Source organism: Oncorhynchus masou, chromosome 32 (assembly GCF_036934945.1).
Source record: "Oncorhynchus masou masou isolate Uvic2021 chromosome 32, UVic_Omas_1.1, whole genome shotgun sequence".
NCBI classification, from domain to species: Eukaryota; Metazoa; Chordata; class Actinopteri; order Salmoniformes; family Salmonidae; genus Oncorhynchus; species Oncorhynchus masou.
Window position 1 is genome coordinate 4,303,433 of NC_088243.1, and position 13,660 is coordinate 4,317,092.

The 13,660-nt window shown below is 47.0% G+C and overlaps 1 protein-coding gene across 1 annotated transcript; it reads right to left on the reverse strand.

Moving 5' to 3' along the window:
* Positions 1–210: 210 nt before the first annotated feature.
* Positions 211–12,375, reverse strand: LOC135525482 (DDB1- and CUL4-associated factor 5-like). The gene is made up of 3 exons (XM_064953151.1): positions 11,927–12,375; positions 8,599–8,745; positions 211–350 (listed from the first exon to the last, which is right to left on the reverse strand). The coding sequence occupies exons 1-3, from the start codon at positions 12,132–12,134 to the stop codon at positions 310–312; spliced, it is 396 nt and encodes a 131-aa protein (XP_064809223.1). The 5' UTR covers positions 12,135–12,375; the 3' UTR covers positions 211–309.
* Positions 12,376–13,660: the final 1,285 nt, after the last annotated feature.

The following is a 13,660-nucleotide window of genomic DNA, read 5'->3' on the forward strand; positions in this document are numbered from 1 at the left end:
GGGGTGGAACGAGAGGCAGGTACAGGGAGATGGGGTGGAACGAGAGGCAGGTACAAGGAGATGGGGTGGAACGAGAGGCAGGTACAGGGAGATGGGGTGGAACGAGAGGCAGGTACAGGGAGATGGGGTGGAACGAGAGGCAGGTACAGGGAGATGGGGTGGAACGAGAGGCAGGTACAGGGAGATGGGGTGGAGGCAGGTACAGGGAGATGGGGTGGAACGAGAGGCAGGTACAGGGAGATGGGGTGGAACGAGAGGCAGAAGACTGATTCCAGTGTCGGTACACACTGATGAAGACTTATAATATACTCACTGCTCTACATCATGAAGGATGACCTGTTCGTCGTTACCTTGAGAAAGAGACAAGACAGACCACAAATTAACACATGGAAAAAAATATATATAATAATAAAAATAAATAAATAAAATAAATCGGGCTTCGGGTCGACCCATAGAACACTAAATCTAAATATTATAAACTGGATGGTTCCAGCCCTGAATGCTGATTGGCTGACACCCGTGGTATATCTGAACGTATACCACAGGTATGACAAAACGTGTATTTTTACTGCTCTATTTACATTGGTAAACAGTTTATAATAGCAATAAGGTACCTCAGGGAGGTTTTTGTGATATATGGTCAATATACCACGGCTAAGGGCTATAGTATCCAGGCACTCCACGTTGCGTCGTGCATAAGGACGGCCCTTAGCCGTGGTATATCGGCCATATACCACACACGGTTGCGTCTTATTGCTCAATTAGAACACTTTAGTTGAAGGATACCGAGATAAGGACTTCATACCCCATTGATAACCAAAACAGAAGCACATAAGAACGTATGACGTGCTTAGGGCAACAACTGCATGTTTTTTCATTGCAGTATAAGTGATACTGCGGCGACAAAACAAATACACCCAGGCCAGTTTATTAGGTACACCACCCCATTTAAAAAAAAAATGGATCCCTTCTACAGATAGTGAGTCACGTGGCTATGGTTTCCTATATAAAAGCAGGCAGACAGGCATCAAGGCATTCAGCTACTGTTCCGATTGAGTGGGGGCAAAATGAGTGACCTGAGCATTGTATAATCGTCGGTGCCAGGCACGCCGCTTTCCAGTGTCTCGGGCACACCGCTTTCCAGTGTCTCGGGCACACCGCTTTCCAGCGTCTCGTGCACACCGCTTTCCAGCGTCTCGTGCACGCCGCTTTCCAGCGTCTCGTGCACACCGCTTTCCAGTGTCTCGTGCACGCCGCTTTCCAGTGTCTCGGGCACGCCGCTTTCCAGTGTCTCGGGCACGCCGCTTTCCAGTGTCTCGGGCACGCCGCTTTCCAGTGTCTCGGGCACGCCGCTTTCCAGTGTCTCGGGCACGCCGCTTTCCAGTGTCTCGGGCACGCCGCTTTCCAGTGTCTCGGGCACGCCGCTTTCCAGTGTCTCGTGCACGCCGCTTTCCAGTGTCTCGGGCACGCCGCTTCCAGTGTCTCGTGCACACCGCTTTCCAGTGTCTCGGGCACGCCGCTTTCCAGTGTCTCGGCACGCCGCTTTCCAGCGTCTCGTGCACACCGCTTTCCAGCGTCTCGTGCACACCGCTTTCCAGCGTCTCGTGCACACCGCTTTCCAGCGTCTCGTGCACACCGCTTTCCAGTGTCTCGTGCACACCGCTTTCCAGTGTCTCGGGCACACCGGTGTCTAGGGTTTACAGAGAATGGTGCGACAAACAAAAATCCTCCAATCAGCGGCAGTCCTGTGGGTGAAGAGAAAGGTCGAAGGAGAATAGCAAAAATTGTGCAAGTTAACAGGCGGGCCAGAAACAGACAAATAACGGTGCAGTAGAATAGTGGTTTGCAGCAGACCGACCAGCAGACCGACTACACCGGGCTATAGCAGCAGACCGACCACACCGGGCTATAGCAGCAGACCGACCAACACCGGGCTATAGCAGCAGACCGACCACACCAGGCTATAGCAGCAGACCGACCACACCGGGCTATAGCTGCAGACCGACCACACCGGGCTATAGCAGCAGACCGACCAACACCGGGCTATAGCAGCAGACCGACCACACCGGGCTATAGCAGCAGACGGCCAACACCGGGCTATAGCAGCAGACGGCCAACGCCGGGCTATAGCAGCAGACCGACCACACCGGGCTATAGCAGCAGACCGACCACACCGGGCTATAGCAGCAGACCGACCAACACCGGGCTATAGCAGCAGACCGACCAACACCGGGCTATAGCAGCAGACCGACCACACCGGGCTATAGCAGCAGACCGACCACACCGGGCTATAGCAGCAGACCGACCCCGGGCTATAGCAGCAGACGGCCAACACCGGGCTCCACTCCTATCAGCTAAAAACAATGAGAAGCGGCTCCAGTAGGCAAGTGATCACCAACACTGGACAATTGAGGAGTGGAAAAACATTGCCTGGAACAAATCAAATCAAATTTTATTTGTCACATCCACATGGTTAGCAAGATGTTAATGCGAGTGTAGCGAAATGCTTGTGCTTCCAGTTCCGACAATGCAGTAATAACCAACGAGTAATCTAACTAACAATTCTAAAACTAATATCTTATACACAGTGTAAGGGGATAAAGAATATGTACATAAAGATATGAATGAGTGATGGTGCAGAGCAGCATAGGCAAGATACAGTAGATGGTATCGAGTACAGTATATACATATGAGATGAGTATGTAAACAAAGTGGCATAGTTAAAGTGGCTAGTGATACATGTATTATATAAGGATGCAGTCGATGATATAGAGTAGAGTATATACGTATGCATATGAGATGAATAATGTAGGGTATGTAAACATTCTATTAGGTAGCATTGTTTAAAGTGGCTAGTGATATATTTTACATCCTTTCCCATCAATTCCCATTATTAAAGTGGCTGCAGTTGAGTCAGTGTCAGTGTGTTGGCAGCAGCCACTCAATGTTAGTGATGGCTGTTTAACAGTCTGATGGCCTTGAGATAGAAGCTGTTTTTTCAGTCTCTCGGTCCCAGCTTTGATGCACCTCTACTGACCTCGCCTTCTGGATGATAGCGGGGTGAACAGGCAGTGGCTCGGGTGGGTGTTGTCCTTGATGATCTTTATGGCCTTCCTGTAACATAGGGTGGTGTAGGTGTCCTGGAGGGCAGGTAGTTTGCCCCCGGTGATACGTTGTGCAGACCTCACTACCCTCTGGAGAGCCTTACGGTTGTGGGCGGAGCAGTTGCCGTACCAGGCGGTGATACAGCCCACCAGGATGCTCTCGATTGTGCATCTGTAGAAGTTTGTGAGTGTTTTTGGTGACAAGCCAAATTTCTTCAGCCTCCTGAGGTTGAAGAGGCGCTGCTGCGCCTTGTTCACGATGCTGTCTGTGTGAGTGGACCAATTTAGTTTGTCTGTGATGTGTATGCCGAGGAACTTAAAACTTACTACCCTCTCCACTACTGTTCCATCGATGTGGATAGGGGGGTGTTCCCTCTGCTGTTTCCTGAAGTCCACAATCATCTCCTTAGTTTTGTTGACGTTGAGTGTGAGGTTATTGTCCTGACACCACACTCCGAGGGCCCTCACCTCCTCCCTGTAGGCCGTCTCGTCGTTGTTGGTAATCAAGCCTACCACTGTTGTGTCGTCCGCAAACTTGATGATTGAGTTGGAGGCGTGCGCTGCCGCGCAGTCGTTGGTGAACAGGGAGTACAGGAGAGGGCTCAGAACGCACCCTTGTGGGGCCCCAGTGTTGAGGATCAGCGGGGTGGAGATGTTGTTGCCTACAATCACCACCCGGGGGCGGCCCGTCAGGAAGTCCAGTACCCAGTTGCACAGGGCGGGGTCGAGACCCAGGGTCTCGAGCTTGATGACGAGCTTGGAGGGTACTATGGTGTTAAATGCCGAACTGTAGTCGATGAACAGCATTCTCACATAGGTATTCCTCTTGTCCAGATGGGTTAGGGCAGTGTGCAGTGTGGTTGAGATTGCGTCGTCTGTGGACCTATGTGGGCGGTAAGCAAATTGGAGTGGGTCTAGGGTGTCAGGTAGGGTGGAGGTGATATGGTCCTTGACTAGTCTCTCAAAGCACTTCATGATGACGGAAGTGAGTGCTACGGGGCGGTAGTCGTTTAGCTCAGTTACCTTAGCTTTCTTGGGAACAGGAACAATGGTGGCCCTCTTGAAGCATGTGGGAACAGCAGACTGGTATAGGGATTGATTGAATATGTCCGTAAACACACCAGCCAGCTGGTCTGCGCATGCTCTGAGGGCGCGGCTGGGGATGCCTTCTGGGCCTGCAGCCTTGCGAGGGTTAACACGTTTAAATGTTTTACTCACCTCGGCTGCAGTGAAGGCCGTGTCAGTGGCACTGTATTGTCCTCAAAGTGGGCAAAAAAGTTATTTAGTCTGCCTGGGAGCAAGACATCCTGGTCCGTGACTGGGCTGGATTTCTTCCTGTAGTCAGTGATTGACTGTAGACCCTGCCACATACCTCTTGTGTCTGAGCCGTTGAATTGAGATTCTACTTTGTCTCTATACTGACGCTTAGCTTGTTTGATAGCCTTACGGAGGGAATAGCTGCACTGTTTGTATTCGGTCATGTTACCAGTCACCTTGCCCTGATTAAAAGCAGTGGTTCGCGCTTTCAGTTTCACGCGAATGCTGCCATCAATCCACGGTTTCTGGTTAGGGAATGATTTAATCGTTGCTATGGGAACGACATCTTCAACGCACGTTCTAATGAACTCGCACACCGAATCAGCGTATTCGTCAATGTTGTTGCCTGACGCAATACGAAACATGTCCCAGTCCACGTGATGGAAGCAGTCTTGGAGTGTGGAATCAGCTTGGTCGGACCAGCGTTGGACAGACCTCAGCGTGGGAGCTTCTTGTTTAAGTTTCTGTCTGTAGGCAGAGATCAGCAAAATGGAGTCGTGGTCAGCTTTTCCGAAAGGGGGGCGGGGCAGGGCCTTATATGTGTCGCGGAAGTTAGAATAACAGTGATCCAAGGTTTTGACAGCCCTGGTGGCGCAATCGATATGCTGATACATTTTAGGGAGTCTTGTTTTCAGATTAGCCTTGTTAAAATCCCCAGCAACAATGAATGCAGCCTCAGGATGTATGGATTCCAGTTTGCAAAAAGTCAAATAAAGTTTGTTCAGAGCCATCGATGTGTCTGCTTGGGGGGGAATATATACGGCTGTGATTATAATCGAAGATAATTCCCTTGATAGATAATGCGGTCTACATTTGATTGTGAGGAATTCTTAAATCAGGTGAACAGAAGGATTTGAGTTCCTGTATGTTTCTGTGATCACACCACGTCTCGTTAGCCATAAGGCATACGCCCCCACCACTCTTCTTACCAGAAAGGTGTTTGTTTCTGTCGGCGCGATGTGTGGAGAAACCCGCTGGCTGCACCGCATCCGAGAGCGTCTCTCCAGTGAGCCATGTTTCCGTGAAGCAAAGAACGTTACAGTCTCTGATGTCCCTCTGGAATGCTACCCTTGCTCGGATTTCATCAACCTTGTTGTCAAGAGACTGGACATTGGCAAGAAGAATGCTAGGAAGTGAGGCACGATGTGCCCGTCTCCGTAGTCTGACCAGAAGACCGCCTCGTTTCCCTCTTTTACGAAGTTGTTTTTTTGGGTCGCCGGCTGGGATCCATTCTGTTGTCCTGGTTGAAAGGCAGAACACAGGATCCGCTTCGCGAAAGTCATATTCTTGGTCGTACTGGTGGTGAGTTGACGCTGATCTTATATTCAGTTGTTCTTCTCGACTGTATGTAATGAAACCTAAGATGACATGGGGTACCTTTACGTGTAATAACATGTAAACAAACAAAAAACTGCATAGTTTCCTAGGAGCGCGAAGCGTGGCGGCCATCTCTGTCGGCGCCGGAAAAGACAGCGAGTTTAATTTACTTGAGTCTCCTGTTCAGTCCCAGTAGAGTAGATGTGTTGAACTCATTCCATGGAGGGCCTGGTGTCTGCAGGTTTGTGTTTTTCCAATTAAGACCTAGACAACCAGGTGATGGGAGTTCCTTACAGTGTGACCTTAACTCATCAATCAAGTACAAGGGAGGAGTGAAAACCTGCAGAGACACGGCAGTTTGACACATGTGAAATAGAGCATATTTTGGATGAGATGGAAAGGGTAATGGTGATTTCTGAAAAACAACATATCGATTTATATAAACAGCAGCACTCCCCCTACTGTATTACCTCACGCCGAGCAGCACTCCCCTACTGTATTACCTCACGCATCGAGCAAACTCCCCCTACTGTATTCCCTGTGGGTACTGTATTACCTCACGCCGAGCAGCACTCCCCTCTACTGTATTACCTCACGCTGAGCAGCACTCCCCCTACTGTATTACCTCACGCCGAGCAGCACTCCCCCTACTGTATTACCTCACGCCGAGCAGCACTCCCCCTACTGTATTACCTCACGCTGAGCAGCACTCCCCCTACTGTATTACCTCACGCTGAGCTGCACTCCCACTACTGTATTACCTCACACTCACCCTACTGTATTACCTCACGCCCCCTAGCGCCGAGCACTCCCCCTACTGTATTACCTCACGCTGAGCAGCACTCCCCCTACTGTATTACCTCACACTCCCCCCTACTGTATTACCTCACGCTGAGCAGCACTCCCCCAGCACTCCCCTACTGTATTACCTCAGCACTCCCCCTACTGTATTACCTCACGCCGAGCAGCACTCCCCCTACTGTATTACCTCACGCCGAGCAGCACTCCCCCTACTGTATTACCTCACGCTGAGCAGCACTGCCCTTACTGTATTACCTCAGCACTCCCCCCCTACTGTATTACCTCAGCACTCCCCCTACTGTATTACCTCACGCTGAGCTCTCCCCTACTGTATTACCTCACGCCGAGCAGCACTCCCCCTACTGTATTACCTCACTCCGTGCAGATCTCACCCTACTGTATTACCTCACGCCGAGCAGCACTCCCCCTACTGTATTACCTCACGCTGAGCAGCACTGCCCTTACTGTATTATCTCAGCACTCCCCCTGTGTTACCTGTCCCCCTACTTACCTCATGCCGAGCAGCACCCCCTACTGTATTACCTCACGCCGAGCAGCACTCCCCCTACTGTATTACCTCACGCCAAGCAGCACTCCCCCTACTGTATTACCTCAGCACTCCCCCTACTGTATTACCTCAGCACTCCCCTACTGTATTACCTCAGCACTCCCCCTAGTGTATTACAGCAGCACTCCCCCTACTGTATTACCTCACGCCGAGCAGCACTCCCCCTACTGTATTACCTCACGCCGAGCAGCACTCCCCCTACTGTATTACCTCACGCCGAGCAGCACTCCCCCTACTGTATTACCTCACGCCGAGCAGCACTCCCCTACTGTATTACCTGACAGCACTCCCCCTACTGTATTACCTCACGAGCAGCACTCCCCCTACTGTATTACCTCAGCACTCCCCCTAGCAGCACTCCCCTACTGTATTACCTCACGCCAGCACTCCCCTAGCAGCACTCCCCCTACTGTATTACCTCACGCCGAGCAGCACTCCCCCTACTGTATTACCTCACGCCGAGCAGCACTCCCCCTACTGTATTACCTCACGCCGAGCAGCACTCCCCCTACTGTATTACCTCACGCTGAGCAGCACTCCCCCTACTGTATTACCTCACGCCTAGCAGCACTCCCCCTGTACTGTCCCCCTATTACCTCACGCCGAGCAGCACTCCCCCTACTGTATTACCTCACGCCGAGCAGCACTCCCCCTACTGTATTACCTCACGCCGAGCAGCACTCCCCTACTGTATTACCTCACGCCGAGCAGCACTCCCCTACTGTATTACCTCACGCTGAGCAGCACTCCCCTACTGTATTACCTCACGCCAAGCAGCACTCCCCTACTGTATTACCTCACGCCAAGCAGCACTCCCCTACTGTATTACCTCACGCTGAGCAGCACTCCCCTACTGTATTACCTCACACTCCCCCTACTGTATTACCTCACGCTGAACAGCACCATTCACTGAACCTTCCCCAAGTCAGGACAATGGCAAAAATAGAGACAAAACAAGATATACACAAAGCGATGGTTTTACTTCAGAAGTATCAGCCATCTATATGTGAATCATAATAATCTAAGTTGGCCAAGAAGTTTAACAGGAAAAAAAATTACCTAAAACGAATGTTATGCTTGGTTGATGTTAATTTCCTCGTTGGTAGTTGTTAGCTACCAATTATACGTGGCTATCTAGCTAGCTAAAAGTAACAGTAGTAGCTAGCCAGTTAGCCCTATTGACTTACAATCTACACACACTACAGTTGGCATTGTAGGCAGGTAAACGTGCCAAAGCGAACACAGTATGTGTTCATTAACGTAGCAAGCTAAAATATTTAAATCAGGCAAAATATGGAGATGTGAATGGGCAACCATTCTGAGTTTATTCTCTCTCACTTCAGCTCAAATAACGACCGCCATTGATTTCAAGAAACGTTGCGTTGTGCCCCACGTGGTCCGTTTCGCATACTTTGATTTGGACTGACTTACTTACTCAGACCATCCCGGGCTCAGAACTAAAACAAAACGGACAATTGTATTTTGTCTCACCCCCAGAGAACACCTTCTTGTTGGTGCTGTCGAAGGCCAGGCAGAAGATGTTGGAGAGGTGTTCTCCCTTCAGTATGAGAGGCTTGGCCGAGCGAGCATGGAGGACTCTCTCCATATCCCACAGCAGCACTCTGCGGTCATCCCCTCCTGTAGATAGGGAAGACACATCCACAGTAAACAAAACCAGTAAAAACAAACTTGCAAGGCCCACCAGTAGAGAAACACACTAGACTCTGAACAGTTGACTGAGATGTGTCTGTTACTTTACATTTTTACATTACATTTAAGTCATTTAGCAGACGCTCTTATCCAGAGCGACTTACAAATTGGTGAATTCACCTTCTGACATCCAGTGGAACAGCCACTTTACAATAGTGCATCTAAATCATTTAAGGGGGGGGGGGGTGAGAAGGATTACTTATCCTATCCTAGGTATTCCTTGAAGAGGTGGGGTTTCAGGTGTCTCCGGAAGGTGGTGATTGACTCTGCTGTCCTGGCGTCGTGAGGGAAAAAACTTGAACTCTGTGAAGCATTTATTTGGGCTCCAATCTGAGGTTCAGTTATTTGCCAGATTTCTGAAGCTGGTAACTAATTAACTTATCCTCTGAAGCAGAGGCAACTCTGGGTATTCCATTCCTGTGGCGTTCCTCACGAGAGCCAGTTTCATCATAACGCTTTATGGTTTTTGCAACTGCACTTTAACTTTCAAAGTTCTTGAAATTTTTCAAATTGACTGACTTTCACGAAGGGTCTGAATACTTATGTAAATATTTCTAAAAACCTGTTTTTGCTTTGTGTGTAGATTGATAAGGAAAACCATTTATTTGATCCATTTTAGAATAAGGCTGTAATGTAACAAAATGTGGAAAAAGTCAAGGGGTCTGAATACTTTCCAAATGCAGTGTATATACACACTGAACAAATCTATAAAACACAACATGCAACTATTTCAAAGATTTTACAGGGTTACAGAAATCAATCAATTTATGTAAATTCATTAGGCCCTAATCTATGGATTTCACAACTGGGCAGGGGGCGCAGCCATGGGTGGGTCTAGGGGGGCATAGGCCCACCCACTTGGGAGCCAGATCCACCCACTGGGGAGGCAGGCCCAGCCAATCAGAATTAGTTTATCCCCCACAAAAGGGTTTTTTTTACAGACAGAAATAATCCTCAGCACCCCACGCTCTCCGTCCTCAGACGATCCTGCAGATGAATAAACCCGGACGTGGAGGTCCTGGGCTTGCGTGGTTACACATGGTCTGGGTTGGGGAAGCCGGTTGCATGTACTGCCTAATTCTCTAAAACGTCGTTGGAGGCGTCTTATTGTAGAGAAATGAACAATAAATTATCTGGCAACAGCTCAGGTGGACATTCCTACAGTCAGCATGCCAAATGCACGCACCCTCAACTAATGTCGCATTGTTTTATGTGACAAATCTGCACATTTTAAATTGCCTTTTATTGTCCCCGGCACAAGGTGCACCTTTGTAATGATCATGCTGTTTAATCAGCTTCTTGATACGCAACACTTGTCAGGTGGATGGATTTTTTTGACATAGGTGAAATGCTCACTAACAGGAATGTAAAACAATTTTTTTTTACCCCGTTTTCTCCCCAATTTCGTGGTATCCAATTGTTTAGTAGCTACTATCTTGTCTCATCACTACAACTCCCGTATGGGCTCGGGAGAGACGAAGGTTGAAAGTCATGCGTCCTCCGATACACAGCCGCACTGCTTCTTAATTAACATAGCGCGCATCCAACCCGGAAGCTAGCCGCACCAATGTGTCGGAGGAAACACCTTGCACCTGACGACCTTGGTTAGCGCGCACTGCGCCCGGCCCGCCAGTGATTTCTATTTTTACAATGATAGTTGTGGAAATTGTGGTAAAACGTATCAAATCTGATCCAAAAACAGCTTCTATCTCAAGGCCATCAGACTGTTAAACAGCCACCACTAACATTGAGTGGCTGCTGCCAACATACTGACTCATCTCTAGTCACTTTAATAATGAAAATTGATGTCATAAATGCATCACTAGTCATTTTAAACAATGTTTACATACCCTACATTACTCATCTGTATATACTGTACTCTATACCATCTACTGCATCTTGCCTATGCTGTTCGGCCATCGATCATTCATATATTATATACATATTCTTATTAATTCATTCCTCATACTTGTGTGTATGAGGTAGTTGTGAAATTGTTAGGTTAGATTACTTGTTAGATATTACTGAATGGTCGGAACTAGAAGCACAAGCATTTCCTACACTCGCATTAACATCTGCTAATCATGTGTATGTGACAAATAACATTTGATATAATTTGATTTTAAATATATAAATACAGATCCTAATCTTAGCAAGAAATACAGATCCTAATCTTAGCAAGAGGAATTATGGTGGAAAACGTATTTATTTATTTTTTTTTGGGGGGGGTCAAGTGCCAGTTTCATGAAAATCAACCCTATATCAAAGGAAGGAGCAGGAACGTAGTGTAGCTAGCTAGCTGCTACAGTCATGTCACAGATACAAATGACAAATGTTTGGTCATGTTGTGGTAACGTTAGCTTGTCAGCTGGATAACATGCTAACCTAGCTAACGTTAGGTTTTATTTGCTAGTAGTTAGCCAAAATGATTGTCAGTTTTACGCATGCAGGCTTGGCCTGTACATGCCAGTCTGTTTTCCAGGTCATAACTCCAGCCACTTTAATAATGGAAATTGATGGGAAATATATCACTAGCCACTTTAAACAATGCTACCTAATATAATGTTTACATACCCTACATTATTCATCTCATATGTATACGTATATACTGTACTCTATATCATCTTTATGTAATACATGTATCACTAGCCACTTTAACTATGCCACTTTGTTTACATACTCATCTCATATGTATATACTGTACTCGATACCATCTACTGTATCTTGCCTATGCCACTCTGTACCATCACTCATTCATATATCTTTATGTACATATTCTTTATCCCCCTACACTTGTGTGTATAAGACAGTAGTTTTGGAATTGTTAGATTACTTGTTGGTTATTACTGCATTGTCGGAACTAGAAGTACAAGCATTTCGCTACACTCGCATTAACATCTGCTAACCATGTGTATGTGACAAATAAAATTTGATTTGACCATTTGGCATGTTGACAATAGATGAACAGGGAGCAAAATGTGCATACTCGCCGTCCTAACCAACTAAGCTTGATATCTGACGTGCTAGCTAGTCAGCTAGGAATCTGTCAACACACTAGCTGCTCGGATAACAACTTCCATAACTCGTGATGGTCAATTCAACAACTTACCGGACACAAGGTATTCCCCTCCATTGTTGGAAAACTCTATGGCGTTTACACACCCGAAATGTCCCAGCATATCTTTCTTGTAAAGGCTTGTGCATCCTGCCAACCGGAGTCTCTGAAATTCTTCCTTCATCAGCGGGTTCCCGAAAAGCCTTCTCTGAGACAGAAAGCCAACAGAGGACCGCATACCGCAACCCTTCACCTCCTTCATTTTTTCCCTGGAGCCGCTAGCTAGTTAGCCTGCTTAGCTAAAACACAGCAGAAAGATAGCTTGCAATTCCTCACCAACTTTTGAACTTGAACTTTACCCGATATTGTGCGCTTCATTACCCCGAAAATTGTACATGTTTCCAAGTTCATATATGCAATCCGTCTGTCTCTAACCTACGAAGGGAGATATCCCCGAGCGTAATGCTGTTGTTGTCGTTGTTAGCAGCAGTGCCGTTTCCGTGTAGTCACTTCCGGTTCCGCTTCCTGTTCCGCTCCCCTTCGGTCGTCACTAGTTACCACAGTCATAAACCCCGCCTATACCATTTATATTCTTAACATTTTTCTTAGCGGAGGATCTTAAATATTTCATATCGGGGAGAAATAATAATTTTCAACAAAAAAAAGGTTATATTGACACACCTTTATTTGGGTTCCCACACTGTCTCATCTTTATGTTACAAAGGGACCACCTGTCCTTTCTAGCAGGCTCCCAAACACCTGTGTGTAGTAACGGAAGGCTGCCAAGAAACGTGTTGTCACTGAAAAATACTGTCGGCTGCAACGGCGATAAAGCTCGTTAAAACACTTATTTGTGAAATTATTTTGATGTGATATGAAAATAAAGGACTTTGTTTCGAGAACCGTGTCGCAATTGAGACTCGATTAATGTTTCGATAATGTATTTGGCTGCCAGAGCCAGTGTACATCTGAATATAACATAAGGACCTTGGACCTGTATCTACTTCCTGTCCAGTATGGAGGAAGTTGAGTTATTTCCGTGACACAATGCTAACTAGCGTTAGCACTATGGCGAAGTGTCAGATACTCATAGACTTTGTCAAATTCCTTCAAATCGCACGCAGAGGCATACAAATGGTATCCATTAGTTCATTTGACTGTGGGGAAGTAGACAAAGGACCTCATTGCCAAAATCCCGAAGGAAGAGTACATATCGGGCTAGCCTAACCGTAAATGAAGACACAAGCACGTTTGTTTTCATTAACTTTTACGATAGTCAATATATCGCATTAGTAGCTACTCACACCTGCTCTCAGGGCAGGTCTGCCGGTTTTGACCAACAGAAGTACATTTTCGTAGCAGGTTTAGAAAGAGGAACATTTTATGGGTAGTTAATGTCAAATTTGTCCCTGACGACTCGAACATATCTACAATAGCTACAACCAGGCTTGTCCTGAGAACAAACTTGGTTTCTACTAATGCGATTCTGCCCGCTTCAAAATCCTAGATCCGCCTCTCAGATCGTCGTAACACGCCAGCTGACCCATTCAAGACAATTAGCCTCCCAAATAATACGCATATATAATTCCTCACTTGAACCATACACTGCACTTTTTTTTTTTAATTATATCACATTTGGGAAAGTTGGCTTACCATAATAAATTAACATTTCTGTCAATTGAATTTGCAGCAAATCAAATTTTATTTGTCACATATACATGGTTAGCAGATGTTAATGCGAGTGTAGCGAAATGCTTGTGCTTCTAGTTCCGACAATGCAGTAATAAC